The sequence below is a fragment of the Pogona vitticeps genome, chromosome 2 (genome assembly GCF_051106095.1).
Source record: "Pogona vitticeps strain Pit_001003342236 chromosome 2, PviZW2.1, whole genome shotgun sequence".
Lineage (NCBI taxonomy): Eukaryota > Metazoa > Chordata > Lepidosauria > Squamata > Agamidae > Pogona > Pogona vitticeps.
In genome coordinates, this window is record NC_135784.1 from 235,631,424 (window position 1) to 235,645,722 (window position 14,299).

The 14,299-nt window shown below is 39.3% G+C and overlaps 1 protein-coding gene across 1 annotated transcript in view; it reads left to right on the forward strand.

Moving 5' to 3' along the window:
• The window catches only part of RORB (RAR related orphan receptor B), a 192,053-nt gene extending 178,874 nt beyond the window's left edge, over positions 1-13,179 (forward strand). The window contains exons 7-10 of the mRNA XM_072992226.2: positions 2,509-2,616; positions 5,818-5,928; positions 8,302-8,414; positions 9,306-13,179. Of these exons, the coding sequence (XP_072848327.1) occupies positions 2,509-2,616; positions 5,818-5,928; positions 8,302-8,414; positions 9,306-9,461 (488 nt within the window). The 3' untranslated portion in view covers positions 9,462-13,179. The remainder of the gene's footprint in view (positions 1-2,508; positions 2,617-5,817; positions 5,929-8,301; positions 8,415-9,305) is intronic.
• The last annotated feature ends 1,120 nt before the right edge of the window (positions 13,180-14,299 follow it).

Genomic DNA, 14,299 nt, shown 5'->3' on the forward strand with positions numbered 1-14,299 from the left:
CTGTACAATGTTACGAGCCTCTATCCAAAGTTCTTCAGGCACTCTATCCACCAAATCGAGTTCCTTAAATCTGTTCTTCACTTCCACTGTGTATTCATAAGGGATGTGGTTTAGATTATACCTGACTAGCCCAGTGGTTTTTCCTACTCTCTTCAGTTTAGGCTTGAATTTTGCTATAAGAAGCTCATGATCAGAGCCACAATCAGCTCCAGGTCTTGTTTTTGCTGACTGTATAGAGCTTCTCCATCTTTGGCTGCAGAGAATATAGTCAATCTGATTTCAGTATTGCCCATCTGGTGATTTCCATGTGTAGAGTCGCCTCTTGTGTTATTGGAAAAGAGTGTTTGTGATGACCAGCTTGTTCTCTTAACAAAACTCTATTAGCCTTTGCCCTGCTTCGTTCTGAACTCCAAGGCCAAACCTGTCTGTTGTTCCTTTTATCTCTTGAGTCGCTACTTTAGCATTCCAGTCCGCTATAATGAGAAGAACATCTTTCTCTGGTGTCAGTTCTAGAAGGTGTTGTAAGTCTTCATAGAATTGGTCAATTTCAGCCTCTTCAGCATTGGTGGTTGGTGCATAAACTTGGATTACTCTGATGTTGAAAGGTCTGCCTTGGATTCATATTGAAATCATTCTATCATTTTTGAGATTGTGTCCCACTACAGCTTTTCCCACTCTTTTGTTGACTATGAGGGCTACTCCATTTCTTCTGCAAGATTCTTGCCCACAATATTCGATATGTTACTCAGCTGAATTGAATTTGCCCATTCCTGTCCATTTTAGTTCACTGCCACCCAGGATGTCAATGTTTATTCTTGCCATCTCCTGTTTGACCACATCCAGCTTCCCAAGGTTCATAGATCTTATATTCCAGGTTACTGTGCAGTATTTTTCATTAGTTTTATTAGCAGAAATCAAAGAAGAAACATGATCATGAAGCCCATTGGAACATTCACATTGACACTAACTGACTCCAACTCTCTTCCTACGGCTTCTCACTGTCTGCACAGAAGCAAGAAATGTCACATGCTGTCTCTCAGCCACTCAATGTCATTCACTTGCATGTTCTTACTGTGTGCAGAAATATCAGACAGTTATTTACTGTTAAACTTGTTTTCATAACCAGTTTTTCCTTTTGCTTGTTTTTAATGAAAGTGGTAGGTGAGAAAAGCCAAGTTTTATACAAACAAGCAAGGGAAATTAAGATTTTGTTCTACATTTCCTTTCCTTTCCTTTCCTTTCCTTTCCTTTCCTTTCCTTTCCTTTCCTTCCTTCCTTCCTTCCTTCCTTCCATCCATCCATCCATCCATCCATCCATTCATTCATTCATTCATTCATTCATTCATTCATTCATTCATTCATTCATTCATTCATTCATTCATTCATTCATTCTATTTTAACTGGAAAGGATTATAACGTTTCTTCCAGTCTTTGCTGTGAAGACATTGTGCACCCCTAGGGGTCTGTTAAGAACTCACAGGTTAAGAACTTAAGGTATAAATAATACTGAGCTAAGAAAGGAACATAGAGTATTTTGTGGGGAGGCAAGAAAACAATGGGAGCTACATTACCAGAACTCCAGACTGTGGAGGAATTTGTTCCTAATTGGTTGTTGTAGGTTTTTCGGGCTGTTTGGCCATGTTCTCCAGAACACGGCCAAACAGCCTGAAAAAGCTACAACAGCCATCGGATGCCAGCCATGAAAGCCTTTGAGAATACATTGTTTCTAATTGTTGCCCTCAGGCTGGTAAATCAAAAGGCGGCAGCAGCATTGAGGCAATGTGTTATCTTACCAGACATTTTGTGGCATGTAAATTGTATGAAAATGTCGCTCCTTTTCTGGAAATAAGGAAATTAAGGGAGGTATGCTGGTGTGAGACATGTTTTACTATTGACTGACTGGAAATAAGCTTAGAGGATGGAGGGGGACACTACACCATCAAGGTCCCAATTAGGTGGGATCAGCCTCCAGAGAGTAAGCTGCAGGTTGTTAGGGAGGACCAGGGGTAATCTGTACTTTCCTTGTCAAATAACCACAAACTAAAGTTATCACCTGTTCTTGCATTTGTGTTTTGTAATGGCCAGACGGCTCCCTCCTTTTATCTTATTTCACGACTCAAAATCTGTTTTCATGGTGGAACAGGCTCATCCTGCTTCTGTTCAGCAACTGACATGATGGTAACTACATCAGAATAATCGTGTAACCCATTTTCTGCCAAGACAGGAGATGTTCATCCTGTGATTTGTTGCAACAAACATATGGTTATTATTCTTTCTGTAGATTCCTATTTACCCATAATTTCAGTGCTTAGTGATAAAGGAGTGATCCAAAAATATGCCAAATAAATAAATAAATACTGTTGCTGTTCTTACTACCCTTCTTGTTACTACTGCTGCTAGGTCTACTTTAGAAATTGTGCTTTAATACATGCTGCTTCCTAAAATGCTTGGAAGCATCTCATTGAGATTCTTCTCTATAGTAACTATAGACATTTGCTATCTTTCCAGGCTGCTTGGAAGTGGTTTTAGTGAGAATGTGCCGTGCCTTCAATCCACTAAACAACACTGTTCTGTTTGAAGGAAAATATGGAGGAATGCAAATGTTCAAGGCTTTGGGTAAGCTTTTGAACATTATGAGTATTATTTTAACTGAGCCATAGAATTGTGGAGAAATTTGAGTATGCAATAGTGGTAATTGCACCTATTATAGCTTTAAAAGATTGTATCATTAAGGTAGGGAGAAGGTGGAGTTTTGCTTGAAAATAGTTATCCCATATTCCAAAAATAACTGTTCCAGCTGCAGTCATTAGTAGTAAGGAAGAATATATACTTGACAGGATATAAGTAAACTTTTACAGATAATGTTTTTGTGTGTAGAAGAAAAGTGTTGACCTTTGGATATTATCTTCAGTAAATATGGGACATCTGTTACAAAATATTTTGTACATATATCAATTTTTTGTATATATCATTAATTTTTACATAACTTTTGGCATCAATATAAAAATATTTCAGTGACTATGATTTGTATAAAGGTAAGTTATTTGTTCTCATAGCAATTTGTGTAGAATTTATATCATAATTTTTTCTTACTTCTTAGTTCCTGAAAGCAGCCTGTGCAATATCACTGTTTTATACATAGCTAATTTAACTGTTTATTCAATTCTTCATTTCACCTTTGCTCTATATAAGAATATTGCAGCTGGCTTTATGTCTGTCCTGTTCTTCCTATGCAAAGAAGGAATCAAAATGGATCAAAGTTTATGTACAGCTGTATCATACCTATTTTGTAGATACTACAAATAAGTGTGCCTGCATTCACACACAGTCTCTGTGTTGAGAGATTGTGTTCATTCAGGAGCTGTAAAAGATGTGAAGAGAGTGGAATCACGCAGGCCCTCCCAGTCCAGAATCTGGGCATGAACAGAAGTACGCACAGAAGCCTTTACTTGTGTAAAGGGGCCCTGATCATATAAAGAGAGAACCTAGAGTGGCCGTTCGACTAGATAGGCGGGGTATAAAGAGAATAAATAAATAAAATAAATAAACCCTTCACACATAAAGTTTCATTTGCCTGGGTTCTACTCCAGTCTTCAGACAAATGTGTATATGATGCTTAGAGCTTGGTTAAATGTAAAAAGACAGTCATTCTTAAAGACACAAATGCATAACTATTTAATCATTTAATTCAGTGGTTCTTAACCTTTGTTACTCGGATGCTTTTGAACTGCAACTCCCAGAAACCCCAGTCAGGACAGCTGGTGGTGAAGGCTTCTGGGAGTTGCAGTCCAAAACTCCTGAGTAACCCAAGGTTAAGAACCAGTGATTTAATTACTGTGATATTAGGGGGGAAAGAGCCAAGAATCAAATTTAAAACCAAACAGGTGCTAAATGACTAGCAGAAGAATTCTTATATACAAATAGCAGGTCACCTATAGTCCTACATACTGGAACTCTCTGTATTGAAAAGAGGAGGGGGTCATGGCAGAGTAGCAAAGAATTTTAAATTGTTTATTCACGAAATGACCAGGCTTAGTTTATCTTTTTCGAAGCACAGTTCAAGTCCCATAAAACATGAACTCATTAATGCATTTTTTAACTCCAGTGTTAAATAAACACAAGAGGTAAACTTGGAGTGCAGACTTTTGCTTGTCTAGGACTAAGCCAGGTAAACATGGAAAGATTTCCTTACCCTAAATACAGAACATATGGACTAGAATACATGAAGATTAGTGCAGATATGATGCAAGTGTAACACTATAAACGACCTGTATGCTATTCGAGCTCTTCCACAATAGACCTATACTACCTAGGCAGTGGGGTACCTAATAAAATTAAGTCATAATGTTAAGCTGGAGTTTACATTAAGGTTTCAGTATGTTCATGATCTAGGTTTTGGGGGCAGTTGATCCTTGATTGGCATTTTCTTACTTTTGAAGGTTCGTCTTTAATCATAACTTTTTATTTTAAACCAAAGTGTTTTCCTCCTCTGGGAATTTTCCTATTTTAAAATTAATTAATAGATAGCAATATTGGGAAAAGAAATTCTGTTTTTCTGAACAATTTAAAATACTTTTTTTTCAAAGTCAACATATAAATGAACAAAGGAAACAGGCAACAGAAACAAAGCACCTTAGACTCATCAGTGTCTCTGGAACTCAACAAAGAAACAGAAGTTCCACTGAAGCCTATGTCATAAAAAACACATACATACCTACATATTTGTCTCACCCATGAGCAGATATTGTGCAGAATATTTTACTCAGGGAACATATTCCAGAATCAGACATACTCCAGAAAATCCGTTCCTTCCAAGGGAGCAGTACAAAACCACAATTTTCACCCAATAAATGCCACTGGTAAAAAGCACAAATCGAGATTTAAACTTTTAGAAAGTGGCAGTACTGAAAAGTATAGCTTGAGCACAATTGTTATAGTTGTTTGTTTTTCGTTTGTAGTTTTTAAAGCCATGTTGCTTTGTTCAGTTTAATATGTGGACTTGAAAGGGGTCCTCTGCCTTTAATACTTATATGATGGGGGAGAAAATGGCAAGCAGATCATGTCCTCACACTGCTGTAAAGTGACAGGGAAAAACCAGGCCTGCAGAACAGCTTTTAAAGCAACATGGAAACACCAATGACATTGTATTTCTAATTCTCAGCTTACTGAGAGTGCTCACATTTTTACACTGATTTGAATAAATAAGTATGCAAGGCAGATTAGAGATTGCTTGTCTTCTAACTTTTCTCAAAAAATCCAATAATATGTTGTGTACAGTAGTACCTCGGTTTACGAACGCCTCCATTTACGTAATTTTCAGTTTACGAATGGAAATCCATTGAAAATAATACCTTGGTTTACGGGTTTTTTGGGGGGAGAGTTTTGGTTTGCGAAGAAAGTTTCCCCAGGATGCATTGTGCCTGGAGGTTTTAGCACCACCCCCATTCCTATGGCAATCCGTGTTTCAGTTTACAAATTTTCCGCATTACGTAACGTTCTGGATAATGCATTAATTTCGTAAACCGAGGTACTACAGTATATTGCCTAGAATGGTCTTAACCGACCAGATAGGTGGGATATAAATAAAATAAATAAATAAATAAATAAAATTGATATTGTACAGAACCCTTTTCATTCCCTCTCATCACCATTGCATATGACTTCCTGGAAACACACAGACATGCCAGTGTCTTGGCAATGTGGATCCACATGTGACTGACTATATTTGTACACAAGCATATTCGTGTTCAGGGGAATCGTTGCATTATCAACAATATGTAGAAATGAATGGATTCCTCTCTCCTTTGCTATCTACAGGTTCTGATGACCTGGTGAATGAAGCTTTTGACTTTGCAAAGAATTTGTGTTCCTTGCAGCTGACTGAGGAAGAAATTGCCTTGTTTTCATCTGCTGTTCTGATATCGCCAGGTATTTTATCAATTCATTTACCTTTCCTGTGCCTCACTTATAGTATTATTCTTGAGAATGTACATGTAATAACTTGTAATAAATTTACTTTGTGATTTTGATTCTGATTGGATCTCAGTTACAACAAAGAACATAAGAATGTTAAAATGGAAGATCGATGTTCTAATTTTCACCACTGAGCTACAATCTTTATGTAAAACTCTGAGGAATAAGGTTTTAAATAAGAATGCTATAGAAGAAGGTAGCCACTTGAAACTCCCAGCCATTGGCCCAGCTTCCAAAGACCCCTGTAAGCTGCCAGTTCTGGCCTTTGACACGAACCACCTGTCATTTTCATGGCAGCCTGCTGTGTGGGGGAAAAGAGAAAGAAATAAAGAAACAGGTAGCTTCACTCGCTTTTAACTCTGGCCCCTCCTATCTCCAGCCTCACCCACTGATAGCATGTGGCCTCAACACATTGCTTCAAAGAGCATAGGGCTCTCGGTAAAAGTAAAATAAAATAAAAATCCCCAGTATGACATGAAATTTACTGTAGCTCTTCTGCCTACAGGATACATTTCCAAAACCGTTACTGATCAGCCACATTGAGATTTGCCAGTAGATGGAGATAGGCCTTCCCCATACTAGGTTACCTCATGTGAGTCGCATAGCCATATACAGTGCTGCCTCGCAAGACGATGTTAATCCATTCCGCGAAAAACATCGTCTTGCGAAATGCAGTTCCCCATTGGAATTCATTGAAATCTATTTAATGCGTTCCAAGGGGGAAAAATCATCGTCTTGCGAAAATCGCCCATAGGAAAACCATTTTGCGAATCGTGGACCCAGCTGTCAAAATCCTCGTCTTGCGAAAAACCTTCCCCCCCAAAAAAAACGGCCTGTGAAGCATGGACGGAAACATTGTCTAGCAAAAATCACCCATAGGGAAAACTATTTTGCAAAGTGCTATACAGTGGACCCTCTACTTACGGAATTAATCCGTATTGAAATGGTGTCTGCAGGTCGAAAAGTCTGTAGGTCGAGTCTCCATTGACCTACAATGCATTGAAAACCAATTAATCCCGTAACCGTCCGTTTTTGTTCCATTTTTGTTCCATTTTTGTTTTTTTCTGGTCTGTAAGTCGATTCTCTGGCTGCAAGTCGAATCTAAATTTTGTGGCCAGAGAAGTCTGTAACTTGAAAAGTCTGTAAGTCGAGCCGTCTGTAAGTCGAGGGTCCACTGTAGCGATCGCAAAAAAAATCATCTTGCGAATTAACCGTTTTGTGAGGTAATCGTCTAGCGAGGCACCACTGTAATTGAATGCTGTCAAGTACACATTCCCCTTTAAACTTTACCGTGGCTGTAAACTTTAACATGTTTTATGAGTAGTAACCAGTACAGTATACCGAAATATACCAAAATCCAAGCATACACACTTCTACAGGATCAACTCTCTGCATTTGTGCTAAGCAGGAAAGCAAAAGAGAGAGAATTAAAATGGCAGGAAAAGCCTAATTTACAGACTGCTTGCATACCTATCCATGTGGCCGTTGCCACTCCTGTGAACTCCCCTGCCAATTTCCTCTGAGTTACAATAAAATATATGCTGCTGTTCTTCCAATAGCCAGGAGTCCTGATCCTTAGAAGCAAGAGGAGTGACATGAAACATTCAGCATCTGGCCTGAATTATCTGTCTAGCAGCAGCTCATGTTGGCCATGAAAGAGCTCTCCTGGAGAAGACAACTCGACACACAGGGATTTGGGAAGCAGGCAAGGCTGCCAATTGTGAAAAGATTCAGCAATTGCCATCAGAGCAGTGTGGCCAAATGGCATATCGGTTCTAGGCACATTTCCTTGGAAGCCATTTTCTTTCTTTTTGCTGGAACATCCTTTAAAGTCATGTGCTGAGATTCACTGATTAATGGCTCAGTCAGAAGTGAACACAATGGCCCATTGGCGTGGGTGTTTCTATGCCAGCACTTTCTCTCTGCTCAGAAGCTGCCTGGTACAGCCTTCTCCTGCTAGGGATGCCATGCAGCTGGGGCGATGAAGGTTGCCTTGCAGCTTGCAGCCCAAGTGAAATCTAAGGATCAGTTTAAAGTAGGGCAAGTTAGGTCTTTCTTGGTCAAAATCCGATTGCCAAATAGCATGCATGTAAGGAGAATCATGCAAATAATCTTTACGATTTTCTGGCTGGCAGTCGGGTACCAAGTGCATGGCATGGATATGCTTGACCACCCTGACAGCCAGCCATCAGTTACGAGTTTCCGGTTTATGCCATGCAATCTCTTTGGCAACAAACAGTGATCGTCACAAATAATCTTTCCTTCTTACTGACTTTAGCGTTTGCCTTTATTATAACTACGTATTCTTATTATTTTTTGTTTTGTCAGATCGAGCTTGGCTGCTAGAACCAAGGAAGGTCCAGAAGCTTCAGGAAAAGATTTATTTTGCACTTCAACACGTGATCCACAAGAATCATCTTGATGATGAGACTTTGGCAAAGGTAAATAAATCTTCAGTACAAACTGGCAATCACTAGTATACGAAGAGCCTGCTATGCATACGTGGGTAAGAAATGATCCTTTGCATTTTTCTGATTGGCTACTAGAGTTCTCCATATTTCTACAATAGAGAAAATAACTCAGATCCAGAAATGCATTGCATGTGAAAAATCTCCCATGTCTGCATGGAACTCTGCCACCAGCACCACCTGTAAAGGCTTTGTCTTTTTGTCTGACAGGCAGCAGTGTTGCAGGCATGAAGGCATAGGCACAAATTCATAACCTCTTTAAACAAGAGCTTCTTTACACACCAGAGCTCAAGCAGGAATCCATAGCCCCAGTTTGGGATGGAGTTAATGGCATTTTGAGGACTATGCCACACTCTTGGTTGGGGGCAGCAGGGAGCAAAAAGAAGTCTATCCGTTGCAAATTCAGATGTGCGAATACAGAAGAGCAAGCTGTGAATACAAAATTATGTGTGAGGACTCTCATGCTTTCCGATGCAATTCACACGCAGGCAGACAGAGGAAGCTCTCTGGATCTCCCCTGGGAGAATATTGCAGGGTACCAGCAGCACCACTGAAAGGGTCTGTCTGTCATGTTTACTCATGACCAGGGTTGAAGACACAAAAAGCAAGGTTTTCAAAGCTGACCTTCAACACAGATCCAGAGAGGAAGAGATGGTAACCCTATAAGAGGAGCTTCATGGAGTAGGGAGGTTGTACTCGGCTACCCACAATCTCATTCAACAACCCCAACCCCCGACAGCCTCCTCTGCCCAGCTACTTCTCAGATTAAGAAAACAACATTATGAGAGCTAGTTAATTTCAAAAAGAGAATTACCATAAATAATCTTTCTTTCCTTTTACTTTTTTGTCTGTTCTGTCTTGCAGTTAGTAGCCAAGATACCAACTATCACAGCACTTTGCAACCTGCATGGAGAAAAACTGCAGGTATTTAAACAATCTCATCCCGAAATAGTGAACACACTGTTTCCTCCGTTATACAAGGAACTGTTCAATCCAGACTCTGCTACTGGCTGCAAGTGAAAGCAAAGCTAGAGTATGTCACATACTGGCATACATCACGGTTAAGACAAAAGAATTGTTTTCATGAAGACTCTCTTTTAAAAATAAAAAAGTCACTACTGCAACACTAGGAATGTCCTGCACTTAATAGAATTATTTTTCACCGCTACAGTTTGAAGAATGTAAATATGCACCTCTGAGTGGGGCCTGTTTTCGTTTCTCTTCTTTTTTGTTCATCCCCCCCCTTTTTTTTTAATTTTTAACGTACCAGAAAACTGCAAAATATAGAACACTGGGTGTTACCTTTATTTTTGATTTTATTTTATTGGGGGGGTATGTTTGGGGAGACAACTGTTTATAAATGTTTATTGTAGATAAAAATGAAAACAGAGGAGTCATTTGCCGTTATTACTCTTGCTGTTTATTGTTCAAATATAATTTAAGAAAAGTCCACTAAACTAGGCTTACCTATTTCTATGTTTTTAGCTAGTTAAATGCATGTGGCAATTTGTAGCTGTCTTGGAAACAGGTGTGCGAGTATGTCTATATATGTGGGCATGAGCCTTCCCTGTCTGGATAGAGCATCTGTGCATGGAGAGTTCCTGGGGGGGGGGGTTAAAAGAATGTGGCTTCTTTTCTTCTCCCCTGGGGGGATGTGCACAGGCCTCTGCATGCAGCATCCAGAATAGTCAACACAATGGGATGGTCTACAGTTGGCTCCTCTCTCTCAATCCAGCTTTGCCTTTCCACCCTTTCCACTCTATTACAGTGGGGTCTTGACTTGAGAACTTAATCCGTATTGGAAGGTGGTTCTCAAGTCAAAAAGTCTGTAGGTCAAGTCTCCATTGACCTACAGTGCATTGAAAACCGATTAATCCCGTAACAGGCAGTTTTTGTTCCATTTTGGTTTTTTTCTGGTCTGTAAGTCAAATGTCAGGCTGCAAGTCAAACCTAAATTTTGTGGCCAGAGAAGTCTGTAACTCAAAAAGTCTGTAAGTCAAGCCGTCTGTAAGTCAAGGGTCCACTGTAAGTTGTTGTGGGGAACTCCCATTCCCTGCAGTTGTCCATTACATGATGCATGCACAGAGGAGAGAAGGAGAGAACAGGGCTCTCTTAAGCTCTATAGGCATCCACTGACACACGGGCAAGGACCATGTCCTGTGTATATGTTTGTGTGTGTGTGTATATATATATATATATATGTACATTATCAGGGATGGACAACTTTGGTTTTCTCAGAGGTATACTTTCAGACAGTCAATAGGTGCCTGAAGACTATTTTGCTGCACCAGTCAACTCTGTGGCTGCCATAGGAGTTTAAGTTCTGATACAACTTTCAGCTGGTGTATTACACAGCAAGAGGGCCGGGGTGGTGCACTGGATAAAGTGACAGACTAGGACTCAGGAGAGCGGGGTTCAAATTCCTGCTTAGCCATTGAAACTCTCTGGAGGGCAGCACTGGTAGAACCACTCCTTTAGTGTCTCACATACCTTGGAAACCCTATGAGAGTCGGCTCCTCCTTGACAGCACATAGCAATAAGAAATTATAGAGCAAATTAAAGAAGACAATGCAGTATGCTCTCTTGCTCCCATGCACAAACCTTTTCCTGAAAATGGGTTTCTTTTGTCTTCTGGGTAAAACTGTAGGCAGAATTTTAACTAAAGTTTCATTCAGATGGATGCACCACAGTGGAGTCTGTATAAAATTGTTTTATGAGTGACTAGTTAGCTATCCCTGGTAATATATGTATATATATATATGTATATATGTGTGTATATAACACACACTCACACACACACACACACACATAACTGAAACATATATAGAATACACACACACTTGCTATAGATTAGAAATGCCTATTTTCTAAAAATGTTCTCCTGCATTTTTAAACTCTTCATATAATGTGTTAGTTTTATGTTGGGCAATTAGGATTTTGCTCTGCCATCCCTCCATCCATCCATCTGTAATGACAAGATGGTACCATTTCTAATCAGTTTGTATATAATATGTATGCAGTACGCAGTTGGTGAATGAAAAGTCAGGTTAGTATTATTGGTGCCAAAGCCTTGTCTGGATAATTCAGATGGACAGAAAGTAAGTTATGGGGAGATATTCTTTTCCCCTCAGCGATAAAGCATATATTAAACATAATATTATAGGACACAATGCCAACAGAGTATTTAAACTACAGAGTAAAATTTACACCATCCAATTTTTGTGAGTCAAAAAGAGAATTTATTTTATTAGCATTTCTTGGAAGTTGTTTAAGGAGCTCAATAGTGCTCTGTCATTCTTCAAGAGAAAATGAAATCAGGCCCAGTGATATACCTGAAAGTTACAACAACCAACCAGTCATCAGCCAACATCATTTTGAATGGTAGGGTGAGAGTGGAGACTGTCCATATGCACACCCGTTAACTCATGCAATTGTAATTTTCCAGTGTCTGGATAAACAGCTGTTTTTCTTAGTTCATATCCAGGGCTTTGCTTGCTCAGCTGTTACCTCTTTTTTAAAATTTGGGGTGGTAGCTCAATCTGTTCACACATTGATCACCAATGGTCCTAATTCTATATACTACAGATTCTTAGAACATAGAAAGAAAACCATTGTTCTAGCATTTTCTCCAACAGAACACACAAAATTCTTGTTAGCGCCTATCCCCCCCCTGCCCTTCTGGCTACAAAGGCAGAAAGAATTCAGACAGAAAAGTTATTTTTGAACTCTCCATTGGCCCCAATGCTTTTTTAAAAAAATAGTGTTTCTTCCAAGCTGCATTTTGTAGTCGATTGTTCTCCAAAGACAGTTATAGAAGATGTCTCTGCAAACCATTCAGGTGATGTGATGATCATGCTATATTGAATATATGGCATTTTCATCATTTATGCAAGGAAGTACCAAGATCTCTGTTGCTCAAACAGGAGTCAGGATTTTATTTAAATGGAGTTCACCTCTTGAGCAAAGGCACAGCACAATCCAGCGCTGCAATACTGGTACAAATTTCTGCTTCTGAACAAATTCAGTAGAATCTTGGCCAATGAATCCATATATAACTCAAACATCAGAGAAGTTGTGACCCTCTAGATGTGTCCTGATCGTGTCCTTTCTACTCCTGGCAGAGGTCACATAAACATTCAGAGAAGGATGGTATGAATATTCCTGTTTCTCCCTCTCTCACATACCTTCTACTGCCTCTTTGGTTCATCACGTTATCCTTCCTAACTTCTGACCTTAAGATTCCTTTATGAATCTCAATGTTCAATGTTGAAATCTCCTTAGAAGCCCTTACTATTTCTTGAATTGTAGTCAGTTCTTTGAATGCCAGAGTTTTAGTTTTAAAAATATATAACACAGCTTCAACACAATCAACAGACTGCTTATTACTTCAACCACCACTACTACCATCCAATGTGAACACATCACTTTGCAGTCCTCATAGAAATAATCTTTCCATCTTCTAAAGAATTAAGTAGTTGTGCCACTGCTGGTGCCATCTAGAGAGTCAGCACAGGAAGTAATCCAGCCATGCACAAGAGGCCCACATACATGAGGGAACGTTTCCCTTCCCAAATATGACCCCTTGTGTACATAGCACCATGGGCCTTGGATGAAACACCATTCCTCTGGAGCTGGTATTGAGGGTGCACAAAAGGTTGCAAGTGGAAGATGAAAATTACCTATTTCCCCTTCTTTTGGCATTGCCTATCCTTTCAAAATACCTGCCATCTGTCATAAATTTAAAGAAATAATTTTAAAAAAATAATTATGCCCTTACAGTCATGTGAAAAAGAATGAACAACTTCTTTGAATTCTGTGGTTTTGCATATCAGGACAATAAAAATCATTTGGTCCTTAGCAGGTCTGAAAATTAGGTAAATACAACCTCAGATGTGCAACAACACATATTGTTACACCATGTTGTGATATATTTTATAAAAATAAAGCGAAAATGATGTACAGAGAACTTCATGATCAACTCAATGACTGCAAGTTATCCAGGTCCTGTGGCAGCAAAACAAGCCCAAATCATCACCTCTCCACCATCATGTTTGACAGTTGGTATGAGTTATTTGTGCTGATATGCAGTGTTTGCCAAACGTGGTGCTGTGCATTATGGCCAGACATTTATACTTTGGTCTCATCTGTCCAAGGGAAATTTTTCCAGAAGTCTTTTTCCTGCTGCCACTTTGCAAACCTAAGGCATGCTGCTATGTTCTTTCCAGAGAGAAAAAGCTTTGTCCTGGCAACCCTTCCAAACAACCATATTTGTTCAGTCTTTTTCTAATTGTACCGTCATGAACTTTAACATTTCACATGTTAACTGAAGCCTGTAGAGTCTGAGATATAACTCTTGTGGGTTTTTTTTTCCAATTTCTCTGAGCCTTGCACGGTCTGACCTTGGAGTGAATTTGCTTGGATGTCCACTCATGGGAAAATAGGCAACTTTGTCTTGAATGTTTTCCACTTGTGAATAATTTTTCTCACTGTAGAATGATGGACTTTACATTGTTTGTAAATGGCCTTATAACCCTTCCCAGATTGATGGGCAGCAACAATTGCTTCTCTACAATCATTGCCCATATGTTTCCCTTTGGCATTACGTTAACACACACCTGAATGCTTCAGACCAGCAAAGTGCTAAACTTTTGGCTTTTATAGAAGTGGTCACACTTGCTGATGATCACTTACTCAAGGGCATTTGTTTAGCAGCAGCTGGCTGCTACTTAGCCTCTCAATTCCTATGGAAGCAGTGAGGCTGTACTTAGTTTTTCACAGATGACTTTTCTATTTTAGTTTTATTTTGTAAAATAAATCATGACACAGTGTAATATGTCACATGTTTTGTTCATTTAAGG